The 26,764-nt window shown below is 45.1% G+C and overlaps 1 protein-coding gene across 7 annotated transcripts in view; it reads right to left on the bottom strand.

Moving 5' to 3' along the window:
- The window catches only part of Epn2 (epsin 2), a 63,827-nt gene that overhangs the window by 13,236 nt on the left and 23,827 nt on the right, over positions 1-26,764 (bottom strand). For 2 of the 7 annotated variants that reach the window (XM_028776553.1, XM_028776555.1), the window contains exons 2-6: positions 15,843-16,604; positions 4,631-4,743; positions 3,937-3,972; positions 2,923-3,033; positions 2,096-2,270 (exon numbers count right to left, since the gene is read on the bottom strand). In XM_028776553.1, the coding sequence (XP_028632386.1) occupies positions 2,096-2,270; positions 2,923-3,033; positions 3,937-3,972; positions 4,631-4,743; positions 15,843-16,437 (1,030 nt within the window). In that variant the 5' untranslated portion in view covers positions 16,438-16,604. Of the gene's footprint in view, positions 1-2,095; positions 2,271-2,922; positions 3,034-3,936; positions 3,973-4,630; positions 4,744-13,848; positions 14,020-15,842; positions 16,605-18,243; positions 18,352-23,717; positions 23,788-26,764 lie in introns of those variants that run through there. The other 5 variants (XM_028776558.1, XM_028776552.1, XM_028776554.1 and 2 more) reach the window with 5 other exon arrangements.

The following is a 26,764-nucleotide window of genomic DNA, read 5'->3' as shown; positions in this document are numbered from 1 at the left end:
GTTACACAATGTAAGGGAGAAAGGAAGTGGATGGACAGTTTAGATTATACCAACAGCTATCTCCATGCTGGAAGGATACTCTTTAACTTCGCAAAGTGCACAACTTCCCAGCAATCCAAGATGTACTACCACAAGCTCTGAGCTTGGGGGTGGGGGAACATTTCTGGGCTTTGGTGATCTGTGTATTTCTCTAGTCACCAGTAAAAATGTCAATGTGTGAGAGCTAAGGGGGGGCAAGTCCAAGTCCACAAAGAAAAGCCACAGGGATTAGCTCAGAGTGCTATCCATGAGCAGCACCCCATTCAGTATAGATTAATCCTCACCACCATGTAACAATAGTGATCATTTGGGTTTTAGTTCAGTCTTCTCTTTTGAAAATTAAGATTCACAGTGGTCAGAAACTAAACACAATGCAAATGTCCAAGAAGAGGAGCGTATGTGCATAAGGTACCACATCCACAGGGGATATTTCTAGCCAGAAAAGGACTAAACACTTGCTAAATTGCAGATAAGCTACCAACAAATGAAGGCCACAGTACTGTGACTTTGTTAATATGATAATGTCCACAACAAACAAGTCTTTAGGAATCAAGGCATAATAGCAGGTTGGTGGCTAGGAGTTGAATACGGGTTCTTTCTGGAGTAATGGAAATAAATTCCATTCTACCTAGTAACAACAGTTATACAGCTCTGTGAATGTGAGAGGGTTTTGTCTTGTTAAATATTCCAGCTTAAAATAGCCGCACAATAAATTTCATCTCCATGTGAAGAGCAAGCAAAGGACATACCCCAACAGAGCTCTTGGTACCTGTCCCCAAAGCCGTGTCCTACTCAGGCTTCCTAGCACAGCCTCTATATGTGACCCTGATCTGACCCACTAGGAATTCTCTATAGCTGGACTTGGATAATGGCTATTTAACAAAAAGACTGTGCTACAGATTTGGGAGAAGGGAGTGTCAAAGCTAGTATTGGAAAGTCAAATATCCCTGGAGCACCACAATACTTCTACATCTGCCTATACTCTGCTCTTCAAGAGTACAACCACCACAGGTTTCCTGGTCTCCAAGGAATAAGAACTCAGGTAACACTATTTGGCCCCAGGAAGTCAGCAAGCTCCACATATCACTGTAGCCAAAAGTAAGCCAAAAGTGCATCTGAGGCTGACACAGCTTTTAGACCTAATACAAGCACTTGCAAGATAGAAGCCAGTCCCTGAATTACTCAACACCCACTCTTTTCCCCTCACTTTTCTACCTGCTGCCCATGTCGAAATGCATGGGTCCCTGTGTCCAGGTTTGCATGTGCTCCCCACCCCCCACTACCCACACCTTCTGACACACTATTCTACAGGATACTATGTTTCTCAGTGCCCACCCATTTCTAAGATGCTCAACTCACTGCTCTGATCTGACAGGCCCTTGCCAAACCCTGGTTCACACAGCGTGCTATCAAATGCCCCCAGCCTACCCAGGACAGGAACCATTCATTATCTATGTGTCCCAGATTCTTCACATGACAGGACAGAGCCTAGCATTTGGTATATTTTAACATCCAGAGAACTGAAAAGAGTACAAAAGACAATCCAGTTTTAAAAAAAAAGAACACAGGGACATACATCACAGGTATGTTCAACAGGGCTCAGAGAGCCAGGCCAGAAGCATAAAGCCTGTAAAACCAAGCTCCGTACCAGCGATTAAGAAATCTCATGTGCCAAGAATATCACCTACAATCAACTAAATCTTCGAAGTTCATGTTTCAAATCAGACCAATAAGCAAAACTCAGAAATAAAACTCACTAGACTTATTATTGCTTTAAATAACATAACCAGCAACAAATATGTCCTCTCTTCATTAGTACTGGTGGTAAGCATATCTCACGTCCAGCTCACTTTAGGTTTTTCTCTGTGTATGTATTCTGACTACTTAAGCTTAAGCCGGGTGCAATTCTAAGAACGGATATGTAGTAGTCTATAGCAGGGACAGGTTGTTTCTGATACACGGATGAGACAGTAAGAAATGAGCCAGCTAAGAGAAAGAAAGCACCTATCTCCCCATCAAACAGGCAAACCTAAGAAAAAAACAGCAATCTATTTACCAAATGATGGCCAGGGGTCAGTAATGTTCGCAGGAGCCGCTGTTCCACCCCAGGGGTTGGTCTGGTTAGCAGAGGCCCCTGTACTCCAGGGCTCAGTTTTCTGTGTAACAGGGCCTGAGCTAGGGAGGGCATCCATTAAATCCAACAGAGTAGTCTGCTGTGTGTGGGAGCCTGGCTGTTAAGACAAACAGAAGGAATGGTTTCATTTGGTTACAGTCATAGCAAATATCCACATACTAAACATAAATATTAGTTCTCACCACAGCACAGGCCTTCTGGGCTAAGTCCTGAATAACCTGGAAATTGAGCTGCTCCAGCCCCAAAGTTCCACTAACGTCCCTGCCTCCCAGAGGAGCCAGGGATCCAATACACCAAGGTAACTTAAGGTTTGCCACATGCCCACAAGTTTCAAGAGTTCTCAGGGCATCAGGTGATACCTCTAGTATGCCTGGCCTGGTAAGTTTGTCAGAAGTAGAGCCACATCCTGGTCTCCTCTATGTCATAGCCTAGCAAAGTAAGGGGGATAGGGAATAGGGTGAGGGGATGAAGATCAGTGTAACCAACGGCTTCTGGAGACCAAAAAAACGTCCTCAAGTACCATTGTGAGGCTGACACTGCTGCTGCCAGTCTCCTTTTACAGGCTGCACTAAGTGTCTTTACCCGGTCACTTTGTGTGTGTGTGTGTGTGTGTTTTAATTGTGTTCTCACTGGTGTTCACCACAACATGGGTTCAATGTAGAATTTAGCATCCTGTCATGTGTCCTACCCTCACTGTAGGCCACAGGGGTACCTGAAACAACCACCCAAGAACAACTTCAAACATTTACCTTGCAGCAAGCTTTCACCTCTTTCTTTTTTGGAACTTTTACTGTGTCTCTCCGGCTTTCTTCCAGAGCCATCTGCAATCTGAGGTCATCACCCCGCCTGAGGCGTTCTTCCTGGAGTGGGACAATGGAGCTTGAGGCTGAGGGTAATGCTGACAGCCACACAGCGGGGCACAAGGCCACACTGGCCAGCAACAGGAAAGGCCCTGCATCATGTGGCATTTCAAGGGAGGATATAGTTCAGCTGGAAACAATGGCTTTCCATTCCCAGAGGGCTCACAGAGGTTCCTCCTTCAGAGGCTGTCTGAGGTCATACCAGGAACACTCAGACACCACCAAAATGGGGAAACAAAGTATTTAATCTAAAATATTTCTCAGGGCTGGAGAGTTGGCTCAGCAATTAGGAGCACTTGCTTTTACAGAAGACCCAGATCAGTACATAGCACCCACATAGTGGCTCACAACCATCTGTAACTCCAGTTACAGGGGATGAAACAGGCATGCATGTGGTATACATACATGCATGCAGGCAAATCAATCATCCACATAGAATGAAAATAGTGTTTCCTTATAGAACACAAATCTGACAACCAGGAAAGAATTAGAAAAGCTGAAAAACACGTATCATTCCAATCTCTACAGTGGACACTTCCTGAACAACTATGCAGTTGTATGGTTTCTAGTAGAAAAAAATCATCTTATTTAAGGGTAACTCACTTGCAAAGACATCTTGGCCTAACTTCTACATGATTAAAACATACTCTTGGGTTTTAGCTAAAAAAGGCTGCCATCCACCCATCCCAGAAACTTGCAGTAAGACCTCCTGGGCACCTTGATCCCGTGGAGCCATGGGCTTCCACATGGGCAGATTTAATGGCTGCAGGTTTTCTACAGGGGGCAGAGGCCAGGATCAAAGCTGCCCATTGTTGCTGTTACAGACATACCAACTATGCCGGCCAAACCTCTCTGTGTTCACATTTAACACCCAACATTCTTCTCTCCATACGAGGGGTGTACCTTGCTGCCTCTGGCTGTCTGCACGCTTTCTGATGACTGAAAGCAAAGGGACACTGTCTAAAGGTGTTTGAATTGCCCCCTTCGCGCCTCCATTTTAAAGTAATGCATGCTTATTAATAAATAAGGTATAGAGAAGAACAAAACCACACACAGGCTCAATATTAGAGCACTTCCTTACAGAAGGGTCTGGGTTTCATCTTATACCACATACTTTTTAAAAGTCTATGCTGCTTCTACCATGCCCGCATGCACACTCTTCCCTGAAGCTTCCCTTCTAGCCTTCTAGTCCCCCACATATCTGCCACAGGGTATACTGCCCTGGCAGGGACCAGGCCCACCCCACCTACCCACCACCGTCAACCCAGGCCTGTCCTGCTCATTGTCCTGTATGCTGGCACCTCAAGGAGGCTGGAAGCACACAGCTCCCTCAGGAGTCCCTGGACAATAAGTCTCCATAGGAACTTTACTCAGGGTTAGGTGCTTCTCTGGACACTGACCTCCCTGAAAACTTTCCTAGTTATAGCTCTGCCTGGGCTAGGGGCTCAGAATGCACTGTAGCCACAAGATATGAACTCAAGTAAGTGCCTTAAAGACAGGGCTCTGTGTGTGTCATCCTTTCTGGGAGCCAGAACACCCTCCCCCCCCAGGAACACCAAGGTAAAGACCCCACAGGCTCAATCACACAAGCACTGACCTGTTCCGCAACCTCTCTGCTCATGGCAAGTGCCAGTTGCAGCTGCAGCTCCTCTTCTCCACTTGTCTGTGGTCGGGCCTGCTCCAACTCAGAGGACACTCGTGGGGAAGTAGCTGTGAAATGGGAGAGATGGAGAGGAAGTCATCACATGCAAAAACACAGCTGTCTCTCTTATTCCTAGCACAAGATAGTACCCAATTTTCATCTCAAACCCACATGGCCCAGCAAAAGGATAAGATAAAAGCTACAGGTATTTTAGAATTAAAATTAAGCAATAGTCAAACACAGTTGCACACCTAACTAAAGGAGACACATGAAATCTTGGCTGGAGGTCAGGCCTCAGGAGGATCAAATCTCAGTCTTCACAGCAGATCTTTGCTCCAGAGAAATGGACCGTCAAACAGAAACCTAACAAGAGTTCTTGAAGAGCCTTTAGTCATGTGAAGGAGCCCAAGAGACCACAGGCTCCCATCACAACACTGACATTTAGAAGGTATGCTTAGGAAAAGGAAGCCCACACAGCTCTATGTAGACCAAGTACTTCTGTAACACTGCACACAGGTGTGCTTTGCTCAAGTATCTAACTAGTTAACACTGACAGGCTCCTATGAATATTATTTTTATTGAAGGTGTGAAATGCATAGTCCTACCCTGAGGTACCAAATCTCAAACCAGGAAATCTACATTCACAGTAACCTGGGGATTTTCAGATTAGGAGAAGAAATGCAACAGATCTGATGTACAAAGTATGAGAGAGCATCAGCCTGAGTGTGTGTACCCACCTCTGCACACTCCCAGCTTCAATAAACTGCAGATGGAAGCCTACCCGTGGAAGGAGCCATTGTGTCTAATGGTTCTTGGGTCTCCTCTGGGCTTCTGTGTAGCTCAGCACACCTTCCTCCCTCTGTTCACCAACTGCAGAGATTTAGCCTATTGCACTGGGACCCACAGAGTAGCCAGCCCTCACCCCAAGCCAGTAAACCTTTATACTTTAAACAAGTGAATGGCTGGCATTCATGGATGGATGGGTGGGTAAGTGGGTAGAAAAAAAGAAAGACAAGTTAATTTCATAGCTTGGGCTGTTTTAAATGTTCTCATCTTCCAGGCGGTGGTGGCGCACGCCTTTAATCCCAGCACTTGGGAGGCAGAGGTAGGCGGATTTCTGAGTTTGAGGCCAGCCTGGTCTACAGAGTGAGTTCCAGGACAGCCAGGGATACACAGAGAAACCCTGTCTCGATAAACCACAAAAAAAAAAAAAAAAAAAAAAAAAAAAAAAAATCTCATCTGTACTAGTAACTTCCTTCTCTCATGCGTTCTAGGAAAGGTTCCTAGGATCGACCTCCTTGGAGGTAAGAGGTCAGGAATAACTGCTCACAGAGATGGTTTCTAGATAGCCAGCCAGGCCAAGTCTACAGAGATAATAAGATTTAACTTAGAATCATTGGTGGTGGTGGCGGCAACTAACTGCCTGAGCAGGCAGAACAAAAGCTGCAGTAAAAACTCTATCCTAAATAAAACCAAGCCTAATCCCATCCTAACGCATTTATACTTTTCACAAGACCTCTTTAGAAATACAAGTGGATGGTAATGAAACTGCCTCAAATCCATTCTGCTGACTAGATTTAACAATATACTTTAAATAAATACATATATCTATCCATCCATCCATCTACTATCTATCTTTTGGTTGATTTGGTTCCCGATCTCACTGATATCCATCAGAATACTTAGGTCTCTACTTTCTCACGCTCAAGAAGGAAAGAACTCATCAACTAGACTGGAGGGGACAAGGCAGTGAGACACAGACATCTCTAGGAGGCAGACATGGGAAATTCCTGCTCACTTAAAGTTTGGCTTCTTTGTACAAATCCATTCCAATGAAAACGGGGAAATGAATGGTTAACAAATCCCCAGCTGAAATCAGATACAGCACTGATATCCTGTTTACAACCAAATGGGAATCCGGGAAGAAACATCACACTGGCATGGAGTGCTCAGATAGTGAATCTTATCCTGCAGGGAAGGCTGCTCATTGACCATCAAGTCACAGGAGATCCACCAGCTCAGGAAAAACAGGGCTCTGAGCAGACTTGCTGTTGCAAAGAGGTCTCTCCGTTTTCAGGGCTGCTAGATATGATATACTTGTGAGGCCAGATGGGCTTCAAGTGCAAATAGAACATACGAGTGTGACAACCACAAGGTGGTGAGAATGATGCAAAGCCTGTCACTGTAGAACTTCAAGACAAAGGTACTAAAGGATATTCCCCTACACACTGTGGTTCTATAAATGGATGCACAGCTCTCAGTTCACAGGTGGCAGAATTCACAACCACCACCCACACAATCAGCTGAGTATGCACAGCAGGCCCTGGCTTACTTATTAGAGAGACACTCTGGCCTCAGTGATGGCATCTCAACCACACAAAGAGACTTTTGTACCCAGGCGCATGACAGGGAACACAGATGTTCCTGTGAGCCAGGCCTGAATGGATTCTCTGACTGACTAACCTGGCCCTACTCTGAGCATCTGAAGGCTCACATTTACAGAGACCCAAGGAAAAACAAGCATTTCCTTCAAAGTCTGTCCCTGAAGACGAAGACACAGACTCAGTGAGTAAGAGTGCTTGCTGAGCAAACATGAGTTCAAATCCTCAGCACGCATTTAAAAAGACCGGTGTAGCTGTGCCCTCAGGTAAACTGAATACTAGAGGTAGGGAGGGAAAGGAAACAGGAGAATCACTGGGATTTGTTGGCTGCCAGCATAGCTCCACATACAATGAGACACCTATATCAAAGTATAAAGCAGAGAGAGCGAGAGCAAGACACTTAAGGGTCCTTTTCTGGCCTGTAAACACAGCTGGTCACACAGGAAGCCACAGAGACCAGGGTTCCCCAAGTAGGCAGTGTTCTACCTACTCCTGATGAAGCCAGGTGTAGTGACACATACCTGTAAGCTGAGCCCTGGAAAGATAGAGGCAAGAGGATCTGGAATCCAAGGCCTTCAACTGCTACATCTTAAGTTAGAGACCAGTTTGGGCTACCAGAAGACCTGTCTCAATAAAAACAAAAGTGAGCACATGAAGTTCTGCATAAGTGGCACACACATGCCTATAATCTCAGCACTTGGGGACAGGGACGGCAGTGGGGGCAGGGGTGATAGGCAGAACAGCTCAAGGACAGCTTTGACTGCTTTTGAGTTACAGGTTCGGTATGGCCTACCCTGTTTCAAAACAAAAACTGAACAGATGAGCAAACAATCTAGCCAAGACATATGCTCATGAATAGTTTGTCCATAGCTCTCTAGTATCTGTATAATACACAATGTTGGAACCAAACTCAGCCTAGTTGTTCAGATGGGTCAGATTGGCTACTCTTAGGGGAAGCTTACTGTCTGTCAATTATAACAGAGTTTCGCTACCGGGAGGCTCCCAAATCCCCTCAGGTTCCAAACTGGGACCCTGTCACTAAAAATTGCTGAATTAGCTGGTGACTAAGATAGACATCTTTTTTGTTTTGTTGTGCTTTTTCTTTCTTTCTTTCTTTTTAAAGACAGGGCTCTTTGTGTAGTCTTGGCTGTCCTGGAAGTCACTATGTAGGCTGGCCTAGAATTCAGAGATCCTCCTGAACCTACTTCTGTCTCTAGAGAGCTGGGATTCAATGTATGCACCATAACACCAGCTTAAAATAGGAATCTTAAGCGGAGCAGACAAAGTCAGTCCTGTATGAGTGAAGTGTGCAGACTTTCTTCCTTTTCACTGTTCCCTGATAGATACATAAAGCAGCGGTTCACTGGCATTCTCCTAGCCACAGGTTATCACAAACAATGCAGGGCTGTCTCACAGCATGAGTGTCAGCTCATACACAACTTCTGCAAGCCATGGAGTGAATCCTCCAAGTCATCGGTGGTTCTGGATCCAATACTAAGGATAATCAGGCACCACTATGATGTGTGCAGCTGTTAAAGTATTTACAGGCTTGAGTGAGAACCTGGAGAAATGCTTCTGTTAGGAAAGTATGAGATGGAAGCAGTCATGAAGTTGCATACACAAAATGATTTGAAGAGAATGAAATGTTCAGGAAAAATTCAGGAGGAGTACACCAACAAAGCCAACAGCTGCCAGCAGCAGGTTGCAGGACACTCCATCTTCATTCTTTTTCACTCATATAATAAACACTGAGCAGACTGACTTTCCTGGGCCAACATCACAACCATTAGTGACTACAGGAAAGGTGAGCCCTTGGGAAGAAGCTGGCCTGAACAATAAGGAGGAGAGTGACGACCTGCTGCCTCTAACTATCCAAAGGGCCTTGCCACAGGCCATCAGGAAAGGGAGAGGTGAGGAAGAATGCTGCAGCTGAGTGAAGCCTCACAGAATCTAACCCAGAGCTGTACTTGCAATCTCCCAGCACCTCACACACCACTGTGACAGGGTTTCTGACTGGAGGTGCGTTCAGGTGTGGACTTTTGGAGCCATTTAAAAGTTCCTGGATGGGGCACAATATGGTAGAGTACTTACCCTGCATAAGGGAAGCCCTCGGTTTGATTCCTGTACCATATAAACTGGGCGTGGATGGCACATGCCTGTAACTACAGTACTTAAGAAATAGAGGCAGGAGAATCAGAAGTTCAAGGTCATCCTTGGCTTTATACTTCAGGCCAGCCTGAGCTATATGATACCGTATTTATAAAAGAGGATGGAGAGGGAGCTAAACAAATTAAAACTCTGCAGCAATTAAAAACACTGGCTGCTCTTTCAGGACCCAGGTTTGCTCCCTAGTACCCACACGATGACTCACAACCATCTGTAACTTCAATTTGAGGAGATCTCATGCTTCTGACCTCTGCTGACACCAGGCACAAACGTGGTTTTCGTGCATTTACACTTAGGTATACACATATATGCATAAAATATTTAAAACACATGCATACACACATTAAAAATAAAGGCATTCTTATGCAGACAGCTCTAATTAAATTCATTCAGTATGCCCAACTTCCAAAATAGTAGTACATAGAATTGGAAGAGAGGACTTGGTAGAAGGCAGTAAGAGAAATTGAGACTTCAGAAGTGAAGTGTGACAGCTCAGGTTGGCAAATGCTTGGAAACTTGGCCATGTGTGCCCATCACTGCTTTCTATCAGATAGACCAGGTTCTAGGGACCACAAACCCAGCCCTGCTTGAGACTCATGAGAAAAAGCTACTGAGATCCTTCTACATCTGCCCAGAGACAGAAAAAGAAGAGCGCTGTGTACTTCTAATTGAAGCCCACATGAAGTACACAAGAGCGCTGGGATTTAAGATATGACATGGTGCCCTGGTCTTGTTTATAAATAATCTCTGAAGAATGAAAAACTATTTTGGGAGTTCTCTGAAGAACTTTGAAAAGTGGATAAAATATTTATAACATTACTGAAGCAAAAAAGGGAAAAAAAAGGGATATTTTAAAATAAGTTTCTGCACAGGCAGTCTAAAAGATGGTGGGCCAAACAAGAGAGAGAAGACAGACCAAAAGGAGCGTGAATCACACTGTCTCCTAACTCACCCTTTGTGAATCTGGGTTTTGTTTTTTTGAGACAAGGTCTCATGTAGCACAGGCTGACCTCTAACTCACTATGTGGCCAAGGGTACCCTTTTAACCTTTGATCTTCCTGCCCCTTACCTTACATCCCAATTAAAGGCAAATCAACTAAGGTCTACTTAGATTCATGAAGTAAGTGGATCTGACCTGTCTCCTTAGCCACACTGACTTCATTCACCTGCTTGTGTGCACTCAGACCCACCTCACTCTGCTGTGGAGAAAACTCAATGACCATATGGACCTCAGAAGGACCTGGAATCTGTTTGTTTGCATGCCTGATGGGCCACCAGAGAGTAAAGAGAAACAGTCTAAAATACTGTAGGTTGGCAGAGCTGCGTGGTAACAGCCATAGGCAGCTAGAGAATGTGCTCCACAGTGTAGTCCAGTGTCTCAGGCAGCTGCTCCTTAGCCCCGCCCTCCTACCTGCACAGTCACACTACACATGTAGTTCTCTTGTGGACCTCCTTTGGATCCTGAACTCTTGTTCAAAACCAAAGAGAAACTGCCCAATTTTGGGGTCAGTAGCTGAGACGTTCAAAGCCAAATTTAGATCCATGTCTAGCAACTGTGTATATCTCACTCTTGTGTTTCTTTTGTCCCACTTTCTTCTATTACCTAGTTAATTCCGTGGCACTGCATGTGTTTTGTAAGCCCACTCAAATCCTCTTTGAAGCAAGCCCAGCAAAGACATGAAATGTTCATAATCTCCAGTAATCTCCTGGTAAGCCTGTCAGGGTATAGGAGAGTAGCAACAGTCTCTGCACAGACTGCTGAAGCTCAAGGATCCCCAACATTCTCCTTGGGACCTCCCTAGAATCACAGAGTGCTAAAGACTTCATCTAGATTGAAGGGGCTACCAGGTCATTCCAAGATGAGGTGAGTGACACACTCACCTAGGACAGACCACCAGCACATGGTTCCTACTCTGAGGCACTAAGAGCACACCGGAGGCAGCAAGCCCTTCTGCTTTCCCTTCCTTCCTCCCTCCCTTCCTTCCTTTTAAAGAACAGTAACTCTGGTAGTTAAACTCTCCCCACAGTACCAGACACCAAGAAACTGCTTCCTAGCTATTATCAGGATACACCAGCAGCTCTGGCTCCAGAGGCAGATTCAGGAGAACAGCAAAGTAACCTATGACATTGGTGAACTGGGAACCATAGCAGGCAGGACAAACAGGAGGGAAGAGAGACGAACACTGGCTGTACTTTAGCTGACACTGTCAAATCAGACTACAGTGGTCTCCTTCCCTGGGCCTTGTTTTTTAATTCTCCCATCCCCCTCTGCCACACTTGATGCAGAGTCTCAACCCAGCAACTTGCTCAATCTCTTCACGGCTGTAGATTTTGCTAGTCCCATAGTACCTGGTGGCTAGTGCCTCAAGTAGGCCTAACAGGTGAAGTGCTAACATCTGTAACTCTAATCCAAGCTAGCTGCCATCTCTATGATCTGAAACAAACTCCAACCTTCTGAACCTGAGAGACTCCCCTGAGCTTCTGTGGACACAGCAATCTCAAGCACCAACTGCATACTTGGACGAGTGGCCAACAGAGACAGACAAAGGCCCAATCTTTGCGGAGGAATAGCTTTTATGTGATTATAAGCATCAGGGGAGGCTAACAGTGCACAGCTGGAAGCACTGTAACAGAATAACTGCCTTTCTGCACTTCAACAAGCAGCCCCCAAACTGCTGTACCCACAACCCTCTCTCTTCCCTGCCTCTTGGACACTGAGTTTGAGGCCGCAAAGCTGCCCTCATCTCCTCTCCACATCAGCATGATACAGGCCTCCAATAAGCCTTCTTGGGTCTTCTCTAGAACAAATCCAAGGACTTGTTGCTTCCCACCTATCAAGCTATCTACCAGTCCCATCATTCTCTAGCCAGTGAGGCCTCCTGCTCCAGTCAGAGGAACTCTCCCAAGCCTTCAAAAGTGCTTCTGAGGTTTAAGTACCTATCCACCCTGATCCCTTCCTCCCTATCCAGCCTGACTGATCCCTTCCTCCCTATGTAAAAGGTAAAAGCCTTTTTTTTTTTTCTTGCAGATTCTAGTCCACTGAGCCAAGTATGTAACCTGTGAAAGAGTCAGCACCATGACAGTATTTAGAAATTCCTATCAGGAAAGTCCTGTCCTACAATCCCTCCAACTCCATCCAGACTCCACCAGGTCCTCTCAAGATGTTCTTAATAATCCTGCAAGGAATCAGTACTTTAGGGACTCTAAAACCATTGTAGAATAAAGGATGGGTAGAAATGGAGAGGTTTGAAGGCAAAGAAATCAAACAGAAGCTAGCAATGGATACAAGTCATAGATGAGATAACGAACAGAATGAGAGATTTCCAAGGTTATTTCTACAGATTTGAAGGCAGTGAGGAGAAAAGAAAAAAAAATTTGCTTGTGAAAAAGCTATCCTCAAACCACCATCATGCCATCTTTGATCTGGACAAGGCCCTGCAGGGTCTGGGGACCTAGGTGTACCCGTCTCAAACAACTCACCTGAGTCACAGCCTAGGACAGAGGAAAAGGAGAAGAACTCCATGAAGCTCTAGGAGAACCTGAGAACAGATCCTAAGTAAGTGGTAGCAAAAAAATGGGTATGCAACTTCCATGTCACTGGGAAACTCTTCCAAACAAGTTCCAACCCTGACATCAGTTATTGTGCAAAGCTGGTCCTCCTTACCTTTCCAAACAATAGAAGCCAAAATCCCAAACTCTTAGAAGACAGGATACAAAGGAAAATATCCCAGAACTAAATATAGTAATCACACAAATACTCAAGTTAAGCAAGCTATAATATTAATGAGGCATGAATGAGCAAGAACTGTCTCCAGGGCTCAATAGAGGTTGGCTACCTTATCAGGGAAATTACACAAAGGCTTGCTGTTGGTGCCCCTTGGGCAAAAGTAGAAGAGAGTTTTCTTCTCAAGTGGGAACCCATTTATGACCAAAGGGAGATTAGACTGAGAGTATTTTCTTGTGAGCAACAGTGAAAATCTGTTTCCAGTTTAACCTGCAACAGAGTAGCTCTGACCAGGATGCATTATTAATTAGGCAAAAGAGAAACCCCATTTTTAGTTACCCATTGAATTCAGCCTCTTCAAACACAGTGACCTAGAATTGACAGTACAGCTAACTCTCTGTTCATTGTGACAATGGGGATTTCAGCAATGATAACAGGCCATTGGAAAGCAAAAATAATCCCACTGGAAGCCCCACAGTTTTCTACTCCTACACTGGGAATGATGGCTTCCAGTGGCCATCTCTGAGGATCTGCTACTAGCTTTCAGAAACTGAAAGCACACATTTCCATCTCAAAAAGCCAATCACTTGGGTCCACTACCACTCTGTGGCCTGGCAGGCAGCAAAGCACCCTCTAGTCTGTAGAACAAGGGATACAGGGAAGATAGGACCATCACCCATGCCCACCCACTATGTAGCTCCCTCTAAGCAGAGGTATATGACTGTGGGCAGGGGAGCTGAAACTCCCAGAAAGAGAGGCAGAAAGGATTCCAAGCCCTGGAAGCTAGCTAGACAGGAAGTCCAGCAGGAGGCAGGGAGAGAGTTGGCTGTACTGACATGACAAGCCCCACCCTCAGCAAGCTGCATGGCATTTCTACGAAGAAAAGTAAACCGCTGTCCCACCTCGGGCTGCGCGGTCACAAGTGAGGCAGGGCTGGGCCCAGTCGCCATTTGGGTGGGAGGCTAGGCCCAGGTGCGGCAGGCAGGGGTAGCGCTGGCTCAGTGGCTGCAGCTCCTCACTCTGACCCAGCATGGCCCCTGTGCGGTGCTGAGGGCACAGCGAGGCCTCTGGTGCTGTTGAGCAGGGACACACACACATACACAAAAAGAGACACACCATTAGAGGATGCGCAGCAGTGTGTAGGGGACATAGGCCAAGACCACCCAGGGTTCCGCTTTATCCCTGAAGTCACTGCCCTGTTCCTGGAAGTTATGAAGAGCCTGTTGCCACACTCTGGATTTCAGTTCAAGATCAAAGTCTGGGAAATAAGAACATTGAGCTAAAGCATCAGAACCTTAGAAGCCAGGCAGGGTCCTTAGCCATTGGCATGGTATAAGAAGGGTCTGATGAAACAACCAGGCTTCCACACTCCCATCTCGCCCCTGTACCTTGATGTTCTGCCCTGTTTAACTATAGAGGTTCCAGCCCCTTTGTATCCTCCATAGGAGGGTCCTTAAGGGAAATGAAACAATTCTCCTGATAGGCCAATCTTATTTTTCAATTAATTGTTTAATTAATTTGCTTATTTTGGTGTACAACTTAATCCTTAATGCAGGGACAAGAGACCTAAGGCTACCTTTGGGTATAAGTTATCTCACAAGTCATCATCATCACATAAGGAAAGCAATTCAAACTCGAAAATTACGATTGCCAGAAATACAACAAGAGAACGTTAACCTGCTCCAACTCTAATAATAACTTAGAATTCCTAGAGGCAGGAAGTCTGACTTTGATATGCAAATCTCTTACATAATACTTTCCTCAAAATTAAAACTGGTGGTACAAAGAAAGTCAGACTGAAGCCTATTATACAAAAGTGAGAAATGCTTGTGTGCAGTAAATTAAGAAGGAAAAGTGTTCTGCCATGCTGGTCATGCAGATAGCACACACTCATAATCCAGCACCCTAGAGGTTGCATAAGGAAGATAGCAAGTTTGCAGCCACCCTGGCTACACAGGGAGATCCACTTTCAGAAAGAAAGAAAGAAAAAAAGGTTTCTGTTATGCTGACATAATGTGCTGTTCCAAAGGAATGGGCTTAGAAGCCCATTTCTGCTACCAGAAGATAAAGTGTATGCATCCAAGGGGCACCAGAGGCACCTTTCTGAGTCCAGGGTCCTTAGTGGCTGCCCAGCCCTAAAGAAATAGAGGATGAACTAATGTGCCTTGGATAACTTCATGTCAGTACCCAGGAGGCCAGCAGGATCAGAAACCAGCTTCTACAAGGCCCAAACACCACTTCCTCTCCTTGAGACCTTTTCTAAATTACAGAACAAAGACCCAAAGTGATCCAACACACAATCAGAACATAGATCAGCCCTGCACAGCACAGATCCAGTCATACAACCAAAACAAATCCTTGAGACTTTTTTGCATATGTGAGGAGGAAGTCTTGCTACTAACCTACAGAGTGTTCCTTTCTAGGTGAAACAGAGACATCCAATCTTGTCTCTCTGGTTAATAGTAAGCACTGAGCCATTACAGAGACCTGCAATTCAGTCGGTAGAAAGACGTGGAATGCAAGATTCAGAAATAAATGATCAAGTGCAAGGGTTGTTTCCTCCTGGCTGCTAGTTATTTGAGTCCCTGTAGGTTTGGACAGCAGGACAATCCCTCTGCTGACAGACATTCTTGGACAAAAAAAATCTGGTGAGACTGGCCTTGGAGCCCACATTCCCCCAAGAACTTAAGAAGCATGGACATAGCCTTGACTGAATCCCCAGAAGACCCAGAGAACAGCAGCCAGGGGACCAAAAGCTCCTTTGTAACTAATTCAATCCAGATCAAGGAAGCTGTCACCTGGGTCACCAGAAGCTGAGAACTAAGGTTCTCAGGTCTAAAACCCCAGCACCTGCCACTCAGTGCTTGAGTAAAGGTGAGGTACTTTGTTTACTCACAGCCGTGGTAGGATGCTGGTGAGCCCCCAGCCTTGCCATACTCCTGCTCTGAGTAGCTGGTAGAAAGGTTGGGCTGGCTGGAGCCACGGCCAAAGGTGATCTGGTTGCTGCCCACGCCAGTGGCCACCTGAGCCATGCGCTCTTTGGTTTTGAGAGCCTGAACCCTCTCAACCTTCAGCCGCTCCTCATCCTTAAGGAGAGCAACCAGTTGCTTTGACTTCTCTCGCACATTAATACCCTGGTCTTTGCCATCACGGTCAATGTATTGGAAGTCTTTCAAAGTCTGTATGGCAAAGATGTTCTCACGGCACTGCTGGGCCACCCGCTCAGAACCAGTCTTGATAAGGTAGTCCAACAGTGTCAGCGCCTTGTATACATGCCGCCAGTTCTTGCCATGGTCATTAAGCCGCTTCCAAACCATGCTCATGATCTCCGAGAAGGCGACCACATTGTAGGTCAGGTCAGCAATCTCAGTCATCAGAGAGCTGGAAGGGCCCCACGGGTCATTGGAGGTGGCTTCCCGGACTTTGATTTCAGCTTCCGAGTAATTGTTCACAATGTTTTTCATCTGCCGTCTGATAGATGAAGTTGTCATTTTTATCTTCTTTGTTACAAATGTGAACCCCTTGAAGAGAAACTTTCCTGTCCCCTAAGCCTGCACCCTAGGAAGTTTCCGTGTCAGAAACGCCAATGGAACAAAAAGGCCCTCCACAGTCATTTCCTCCTCCAAAGCCTCAGGTCCCAGAAGCTGGCAGCCATGCCCTAGAGAGAAAAAGAACACATTGCTTTGATCAGAAGCACTGGTGAGGATGAGAGAGCCCAACACAAGCTGTGTATGAGAACATAACCAGTTCATGAGTAGAAAAACATCCATCCTGATTTCAAAATTAAGATCAGGTCAGAAATGCCACATGCTAAACAAGAAAACTTAAAACCCATGTTTAAATCTTAAGCAAACACCATGATCATTGTTCTATCTCCTAAGGCTTTTGCCAGAGTGGCTACCTTGCAGGCTATATCTTCAATGCCAACCAAAAGCTGAATGTAGGAGGCTGGAGAGTGGTTAAGAGCACTGACTGTACTTCTAGAGGTCCTGAGTTCAAATCCCAGCAACCACATGGTGGCTTACAACCATCTGTAATGAGATCTGATGCCCTCTTCTGGTGGGTCTGAAGACAGCTACAGTGTATTCATATATAATAAATAAATCTTTAAAAAAATAAAAATAAAAAAAAATTAAAATGAAGGATGACATTGAGGTTGGGAGTTGCTGGATAAAGGATAGATATTATTAAAAAAAAAAAAGCTGAATGTAAGAAAACTGGAGTATTGGGGAGGATGTCCTGATAAGTGTATTTTAACCTTTGGTGCTGCTGGGTACTGAAATCTGGGCCACATGCATACCAACTTATACCTCAGCACTGAAGATGTACAGTCTTCAGAGTTTTATATGTGGAGGCAACAAAGTCTCATTTCAAGAATACCTTAAATCTAAAGTGCCTGTAAGTGCCTATCCCATGACTTTAAAATTGAGCTTTGGCTCATGAGCCCCTAACTGTCTAGAAAATTCTCCTAACGTGCCATTTCTCTGTGACTCTTCCTGAGCATGAATTAGTGAAGTACTGACTGCTCTTCTAGAGAAAAGCTAACAACCTACACTACTACCTCCCATTCCCCATCTACCCCAGCTCTCAGGAGCTTCCAGCATGTGACCAGAGGCAAGCCTCACCCCTCATCTGAGAAGAAAAGCAGAGACCCAGAGCTAAATAATCACAGGCTCCAAGTGCACCCATCTCCTTTCTTTCTTCAGATGAACAAGAGCTAGAACAAGGTCCACATCTCACGTCTCCAGTATGCATGGTGATCACCATCTGTCCCATTCACAGTGAATACCCAGCATCCAACACTGTGCCCAAAATGAAATAAACACTTGAATAAATGATATTACACTTAGAAATAAATAGTATTCCTGTCCTCAGGCCACAATCCTCATCTGTGAGATAAAGAATCCAAAACCTAGAAGATTCTCAAGACAACTGAAGACAAGAGAGAAAGCAAGGGCTCTAGCCAGTCCTGCTCCAGTTGCTCAGTCCTTATGGTTTAATTCCTTGTAACAGTAAAGGTAGTTTCTTCCCACTAGAGATATAAAACATGAGGGGCAGAGTCTTGAAAGTTGGCTACCTACTGTAACAGGCTGAGACCCTCCTTATAGATCTTTAGGCAGCCCAGAACTTGGCATCTAAAGCAAACCTTCCTCTCCCTGGATTGCTGTGGTGTTTCTGTCGGAGAATCATCAGACATTCCTAGTTTCTTTCTTCAAGACTCAGTCAAGCAGGCAATGGGTGCATCAAAAATAAACAAAAAGAAGACACAAAGAATACAGTGGTCATTCATCACCTACAGCCACAGAGGTAAAGGAGAGAATTCATGAAGCTTCAGATGCCTTCTCTGCTCACTCAGATATGCTGAGGAGCCTGTCTGTGCCTGAGGCCAGCACTGACTTCATCTGATGGCGGGTATGTTCTGCCTCTCTACCCATCTGTTCAGCTCTCATGAATCCCCAAAACCTGTCAGAAAACAGAGATAAAACCTTTTTCAGAGTGACTGTACATCTGGCTTAATTAGGTTTTCCACTACTTATAATTTACTGCAGGCAGTGATGGGATGGGCCTCATAAAAGAAAAAAAGATACCTCTGATATCCAGTGAGCATTTCAGCTTAACCACAGATGTGTCAAAATTGTTAAGTCATTTCAGATTCACCTAATGCCCAGAACTTTGGGATGTGTCACGTGATTTGCGAACCAGCAAATATGCCCGGCCTATAGGTTCAATTCCCAGAACCTACATGACAATTCAGGGGACCAAGCATATATGCAGGCAAAGCACTAATACAAATAAAATAAAAATAATCTTTACAGCCAGGCAGCACTCAGGAGGCAAGAGACAGGCAGATCTCTGAATTAGAGGCCAGCCTGGTCTATAGAGTAACTTCCTCAAGGACAGGCCCTGTCTCAAAAAAAAAAAATAAATAAATAAAATAAAATAATAATAATAATAAATAATAATAATAAAATAATCTTTAAATGAGTAAAAGTTTCTGAAAATGACTACTATTATAACCACAACACATGGTTAAAACTCCATCCAATAGAAAAGTTGAGCTCAACAGCTGGTCTGGAGAACTGCTGTGAGCAGTACAGTAGCAGATTACCTGACTCATGAGGCCCTGGATTCTAACTTTCACTCAATAAGAAGAAAAAATAAGGAGCTGGAGAGATGGCTCCGTAGCTAAAAGCACTGGCTGTTTTTCCAAGGGACCCAGGTTCGGTTTCTGGTATCCACATGGCAGTTCACAACTGTCTGTAACTTCAGTTCCAGGGGATCTGACACCCTCACACCTATGCACATAAAACAAAATAAATTATTTTTAAAATAAACAAACAGATGGGGAGGAGGAACAGACATGGCTGTCTACACTGCAGCTACTAAAGAAGCTCAGGAAGGAAGATTGAGACCAGCTTGGGCTACATAGTAAGATTAAAACTATTAGGGGAGGGAAAACAAAAAGGGAAAAAAAAAAAACCAGTGCATGACATGGGAGTTTTGAAGCCTCCAACACAACCTTGAGTAATGAAAGGGTAGATATACCCCCCTTTTCTACAAAACAGGCACCCTTGTATAGCCTAAGTTGGCCTCAAACTCACAATTCTCCTCCTTTAGCCCCCCAAATTATGTGTGCTAGCTACTTGATTGCTGAATACTTTCTAGCCTGGAACTGAAATATGTAAGCTTTACATGTGAAATAATCACCTCCCACTGTCTTTCTTAGAAAGAATATCTCTGTCTTTTTTGCAAACTGGACAGAAGGACAGGAACAGAGTTGGAACCAATCAAAGACTATCTGGAGACCTGGGAATAGGGATTTACTTAGTAAGAAACCAAGAAGGTTACTAAACTTCTGGAATCCATCACAAGGCCAGGACCAGAGGCTACTGAAGACAGAAGCAAGACATAGGAGAATGCAAGGAGGCTGGGGTCATTGTTGTTGTTGTTGCTGTTGTTTGTTTGTTTTGGTTTTGGTTTTTGGTTTTTAAATACTCAGTCAACTTCTAGGAAATTCACAAAAAGCACTTCTTTGTTTTAGTGAATTGTGTCAAATCAAAGGAAAGCAAATTTTAGAGACTGAAACAAATGCCAGTATTCTTTAAGGAAAGCAGGGCACTAGCCAAGCTATCACATGTGAATCCCTAGATCTACCTTGCCCTGGACTGCTCAGCTGCATGAAAGTACCTGTACTCTGCAGAAAGGCATGTTGTTATAAGCAACACCTGAAAACACAGAGTGGCACGTTAACAACAGCAAAGGGTAAAGAACTCCCTGAGCCCCAGCGGGGCCTCAAATAAAAGTCCGGCTCAGCCATACTAGACTCTCAGCACAAATGCCTGGCTGACATCAAGGGAACTCAGTGCTCTCCAAGAAAGCAGCACAGCACAGTCAACAGAAGAGTTAGAAGAGAATAGGGAGCCACCCATTCTCCTGCTAGTCACATGATAGAAAACACTGTAACCATTATATCATTAAATCTGGGGAGACTGGGGAGGTAGAGTCCAACATACTTGAAAATGTAGTCAGAATTCAAGTGACAGTGAGAACTGAAAAGAGACAAATGAAAAACCTGGATAAAAATTCCAAGGCTAGGGTGATATCCCTAGAAACAAAAATAATCCCATAAAAGTATGTCCTTAAGATTTGTGCAGCTGCCGGGCAGTGGTGGCGCATGCCTTTAATCCCAGCACTTGGGAGGCAGAGGCAGGCGGATTTCTGAGTTCGAGAGTTCGAACTCAGAAATCCTGGTCTACAGAGTGAGTTCCAGGACAACCAGGGCTACACAGAGAAACCCTGTCTCGAAAAACCAAACCAAACCAAAAAAAAAAAAAAAGATTTGTGCAGCTGAGCAGGGAAATGACTTCCAACCTAGAACTGCATGGGTCTGAATAGCCCAGCAAGGAATCTTTCAAACACAGGGGCTGGACGGATGGCTCAGCAGTTAAGAATCCTGGCTGTTCCAGAGGACTGGATTTCAGATCCCAGCAACCACAAGGTGGCCCCCAACCATCTGTAACTCCAATTCCAGGGGCTCAGATACCCATTTCTGACATCTTTGGGCATCATACATATTACATATACATGCATGCAGACAAAATACTCACATATTAAATAAATAAGAACAGTAAGGAGAACCTCAACCATTAGCTGACATCAAAGCAGCTCTGTGGTTACTTTCAAGAATCAATATCTACTTTGAGGGACAAAACACCTGTCTGTCAACACTCCCTCCCCAAACCTAAAGACACAGGTCATTCCACAGTGATCCTAGCAATCCAGGCCCAATCAATAAATCACTAGATTGACTGGGCATTCTTGCCTCAGATGGAAACTCAAAATGGGAGCCTGGCAACTTCCTGTGACTTTACACATACTTCATCTTTCTAAAAGAGGCTGACAGCCTGTGAAGTGGATGTGCCTACATTTCCACCAGTATCATGCCAATATGTTCCACATATCCTTTTTACCACAAGTTCCTGGAAATCTATTCATAATCCAGAAGCAGAAGCACACTGCTTCCAGGAGCAGACGGCACACTGAAGAAAAGCCACAATGCCTACCACCATGTGAGGAGCAGGAACCTGAGCAAGGTGTAACCTGGTGATCCTTAATTAACTAGCTATCTCCTATATAGGGAGTCTAGAAGAGGAAAGACTTAAGTCTTCTTCAGAGACAAGTACCATGGTGTCCCTCCGAGGAGGGTACTGAGACCACACAGTTCATGTGACAAAGCCAAGCAGGCCCTCCAGAGGACAACAGCCCAGTCAGAACAATATGGACAGTGCCACATTCTTTTTTAACAGTGATCGTTTTAGTCTGAAGAGAAAGGGCTATTGTGTCTCTGCCTCAGCCAAGCTAGCTTTAACTTAAAGCCTCATAAACTGTAGCTCACACAGAGGGGACAAGTGAAAAGGGAAAGTTCTCTTTCCTCTCACAACATAAAAACAGTGGAATTCTGCCATAAAGAAATGTCCTCTTCTCTAACAGAACCTAGCCACCTTCATTCCAGTAATATCTGGCTGGTTAAAAATACCAAATGTTATATCCATGGTAAGAAAATGGGCTTCAGAAAACCTTTACATTCAAAACCTTAGGCAGGCGGTGGTGGCACACACCTTTAATCCCAGCACTTGGGAGGCAGAGGCAGGCAGATTTCTGAGTTCGAGGCCAGCCTGGTCTACAGAGTGAGTTCCAGGACAGGCAGGACTATACAGAGAAACCCTGTCTCAAAAAAACAAAAACAAAAACTTAAACAACCCTGAGGGAAGACAAACATGACTAGGAGGGTAGGTGATGGGGCATATAAAGTCAAGTTTTACATTTTTCTCCACAGAACCTGACAGTGTCAGTCCATTTATGTTAGTATGGAGACTGAGAGCTGACTGAGCAGAAGAACCAAGCCCCATGTGGCTCAGCATCATCCTTCAGGCAGGCAGGAGGTCCTCAACAAAAAGAGTCAGACAGTATCCCTAAGGATCTGACAAACACTGCAACAAGCTCAGGAGAGCTGACAGGTGCCACTCAGCCTTCTGTGATTTTTATGTCTATAACTTAATACAAAACAAAAGCATATATGAAGTATTTTTCTTTTCTCTTTATTAACAGGCTCCTGTTTAGCCCTTGGGAAGAGCAGTCAGTGGACACAGTTTATATAGGTAGTGAGTGAGACACAATCATTAACTTAGCTAGAGCTGTTGCTGCTGATCCAAAGGATAGAACTCAGATGAGCTGTGACTCCCACTAGAGTAGATGATCCAAACACCCTGCCCTCTGCACAAAACTATAAACAAGCCAACAAGGAACACAGTCTTTTGTCCTATGTCTCCCCACCTTGCTTGGTTATTTTACAAATAACCAAATCATGGGCAGCATTATTAAAATCATGTGAAAGGGCATGCCAGGTGACATGATGGAGAGCCAGGATAAGATGCACAGAACAGGGACCAAGCTATTGAAGGTTGTGCTGGCCCAGCAGGTACAAGAAGGTGAAGAACCATCATTCTTAACAACAGGATTAGACTAGATGTTCTCTGCTGGACAATGGATTGTTCTGTCAGGCTATATATTCCTTGTTGGGCCAAGAGAGGTTTTCTGCCTTTTCGAAGTACAAAAGACAGCCCTCAAAACCTCATTCTTCAATGCCAGTCTAGGCTACAAGGCGAGCTTCAAGAGAGCCAAGGCTACAAGGAGAAACCCTGTAAGTGGGTAGGGAGGCAGGGAGAACCACATCACTTCCTCCAAGAATGTGACCATGGTCTCTCTATTTGTTAGATGCTGTGACTGACACTGGCAACAGCTAGGAGGGACAAATGCCCATACTATACACACCTGGACTGGCCTCTCCACCTAGGGGCAGGCTGTAGAAGACAGTTCCAGAACTGTCCAACTCAAGAAGCTCGAAGAAATGTAGAGCTGCCTGGGAAAATCTCAAGTTCCCATGATTTTGTGCTTAATTTAGACCTGCCTGGTGACTGGATGGTGCTAGTGCTTAGCTGTCAGCATCTCCTGAGGATCCAGCACATGGAAGCAATGTGAGTAAGAAGTGGAACTCTCAACCACATGCCACAACCTCTAGGCTTGTGGCCCTACAGTGACTTCATGCTTTCCCCAAAGGGAGCTGATGGTGGGTGTCTGGCCAGAGCAGACCCACAATTGAGGAAACTGAGTGCTTGGTTCCCTGCTGCACTTCCTGGGGTCAGCTTAGCCTCTGTCCACAATGCTGTGAGGGAGAGGATGGATTCCTGTGGATTCAAAGGGAGTTACTTACACAGACTGCTGGCATTGGTGGCTGGCATCCCCTGAGCCTGCAGCTGGCTATGTGCCCCACTTCAGCAGCACTAGAGCAAAAGACAGAAACATTTAAGCTCCTCGCCAAGCCTAAATGACCTAAAGCATCCAAAACTAGATGCTCTGAGGAATGGTCAGGCCTGAAAGTAGCTCTTCTGGTGCCACCTGAGTATAATACCCACTTTTTCAGCCCCTTCCTCAATTACTAAATTACTAAACAATACATTGTCTTCCAGAGAAACCTCCCTGCCAGAAAGACTCCTGCCCTAGAGCCCTTCCCACAACTGCTTCCCTAACCATCTTCAGCCTTCTCAACTGTCACTGGGCATGTTCCTTGTCATTTGTTAGTTAATAGGGCCTGCCTGCTCAAAAACCAATGGCATTCTGCAGGTCTCTCTTCCACTTGACATTTTCTTTTTTCTGTTTTGTTGGGGGGGGCGGTATTCAAGACAGATTTTTTCTGTGTAGCCCTGACTGTCCTAGAACTCTCTTTGTAGACCAGGCTAGCCTCAAACTCAAGAGATCCACCTGCCTCAGCATATACACAATCATGCACAGCATCACTTGACATTTTCTTGTTTTTGACCTGCAGGCCTCACACCTTCCCTTCCCTCTATATTCAGTGACAACAGAGTGCTACCTGTCTCTTCAACACTGTCTCCAGGTGCCTAGTGCAGCACCTCATACCTGTAAGCACTCAATCCCAGTAAGTGAACACAGAAGCCTTAAGTCTATAATGTCTACATTCTGCATACTTAGTTGCCCTGAGTTAACCCTAACACGATGTTCCCACTTCCTGCCTCTCCCCACTCAATCTGGCCTCTCTGAACTGCTGTACTACCCAAAGATAAACTGTTTGCTGACAGTGGCACTCACTACTTCTACTCACTACAAAACAAATACCTGCCACACCCTATGCCCAGGGTCATGACCCAGAGTCACTTGATACTCTCTTAGCCTATACTTGGCAGTTCTGCTGGCTAGTCAGTCTGGGTAATGTGTACAGGCTCAACCAGAAAGTTCTTCCCACCACAGAATCTACATCTTGCTATGTGGCCAGAAGACAATGGATGTTCTTGGCTTTTCTAGTTAGCAAAAAGCAACACCAGCTGCTGCTGAATGGAGCTAGCAAATGACAGGTATCCAAAGAGCTCTTCCCTTACTTGGCCCAGAGACACACATGCATGTCACAGGGGATATTTACCAGGCACTGGGGACCACTTTGCAGGAGACAACACAGAAACTTCTCCTCCAAACAAGGCAGAGAGAGACAGCCTGGAGATAGGATCTCTTGTTCCAGACCCAGTGTGGATAGAGCACTTTACTCGTATGGACTGCCCTTTAAAGGTAATGGCTCCCAGGGACAGTACCAGAACTAGAAGAGTTCTATAAAGCAGAAGGGGCCAAGCAGAAGCTCTGGGTACTGACTGAGCACTTACTACCCACCAGGTGCTGTTTCAAGGTGCTGCAGGTGTCTACCCTTTAATCTTCATCATCCTATGAGGAAATTATCTCATCTCCATTTTTATGGTGAGGAAGCCAAGGCATAAAAAGGATAAAGAACTAGACCTAAACTACACCGCCAACAAGTGGCAGGGCCAGCAGGATCCCAGACCTCAGGTTTCTAGTCTCTTTCTTGTTTAGTTGGTTATTTTGTTTAGTAGACAGGACTTCTCTGTGTAGCCCTGGCTGTCCTAGAACTTGCTCTGTAGACCAGACTGGCCTGGAACTCAGAGATCCACCTGCCTCTGCCTCCCACCATGCCCAGCAGCTTTCTGTTCTCTTCTTTCTGGCTTTGGATAAATCCATCCCTCAAAGTCTAAGAACAAATTTCTCCTGGTTGAATCTGAACTGCGGGTCTAGGAAAACCCTCTTGCCTGGGTGTCTGGAGGTAGTGGCTGGGGAGCAGCTGCTTCTTGCCCACCCATGATCAGGACCTGGCTCTGCCTCTCTTTAGAGGGTGGCTTCCCACCAGGCACATCAGGTCAGTACGGCCTCAGTCTGCCACACAGACTCCATTCTTTTTTTTTTTTTTTTTGGTTTTTTGAGACAGGGTTTCTCTATATAGCCCTGGCTGTCCTGGAACTCACTCTGTAGACCAGGCTGGCCTCGAACTCAGAAATCCGCCTGCCTCTGCCTCCCAAGTGCTGGGATTAAAGGCGTGCACCACCACCGCCCGGCTCACACAGACTCCAAAAATGATCAAGAATGTGTTTTTTCAAGCCAGCCATGGTACTACCAGCCTGGACAAGAACATCCTGAATTTGAGACTACACTAGGCTATCTACTGAGATCATACTTTTAAAATATATAGATATAGCCGGGCGGTGGTGGCGCACGCCTTTAATCCCAGCACTTGGGAGGCAGAGGCAGGTGGATTTCTGAGTTAGAGGCCAGCCTGGTCTACAGAGTGAGTTCAAGGACAGCCAGGGCTACACAGAGAAACCCTGTCTCGAAAAAAAAAAAAGAAAAAGAAAAAAAAAAGATAGATAGATAGATAGATAGATAGATAGATAGATAGATAGATTGATTGATTTGTTTTCCTAAACTTATATCCTTAGGAAATGATGTCTCTTTGGCTGTTTTGATTATCTTCTGCTAAAGTATCCATCTGGACTGTGAGGACCTGAAGTCCACATGCTTCCTGTGAAGTGGCCTCTTGTCATCTCAAACATCAGAGAAAAACAAGCCTCCAGAGTCTGGAAGATAAACTCCCTTTTTTGATGTCCAATTATTATTTCCTTCTTTTTTCCTCAGAGGTATCCCAGGTTTTTATCTACTATTCAACACTGACTGGTATGAAGCCGTTAGTGCATGTATGCATGTGGTCACACGGTGTGTTTGTGTATGCATCTACATCAGAGAACAACTTGTGAAAGTAAATTCTCTCCTACTACCATGTATATTCCAAAAACCCAAATTGTCCAGATTCTGAGTGGCCACAAGTACATTTACTTGCTCCACTATCTCTTTTTTTTTTCAGACAGGGTACTGTATAGACCAGACAGGGTACTGTATAGACCAGAC

This window comes from Grammomys surdaster, unplaced genomic scaffold, assembly GCF_004785775.1.
Source record: "Grammomys surdaster isolate TR1022 unplaced genomic scaffold, NIH_TR_1.0 270, whole genome shotgun sequence".
NCBI classification, from domain to species: Eukaryota; Metazoa; Chordata; class Mammalia; order Rodentia; family Muridae; genus Grammomys; species Grammomys surdaster.
Note: the sequence above shows the minus strand (reverse complement) of the source record. Positions and strands in the feature narration are given on the sequence as shown.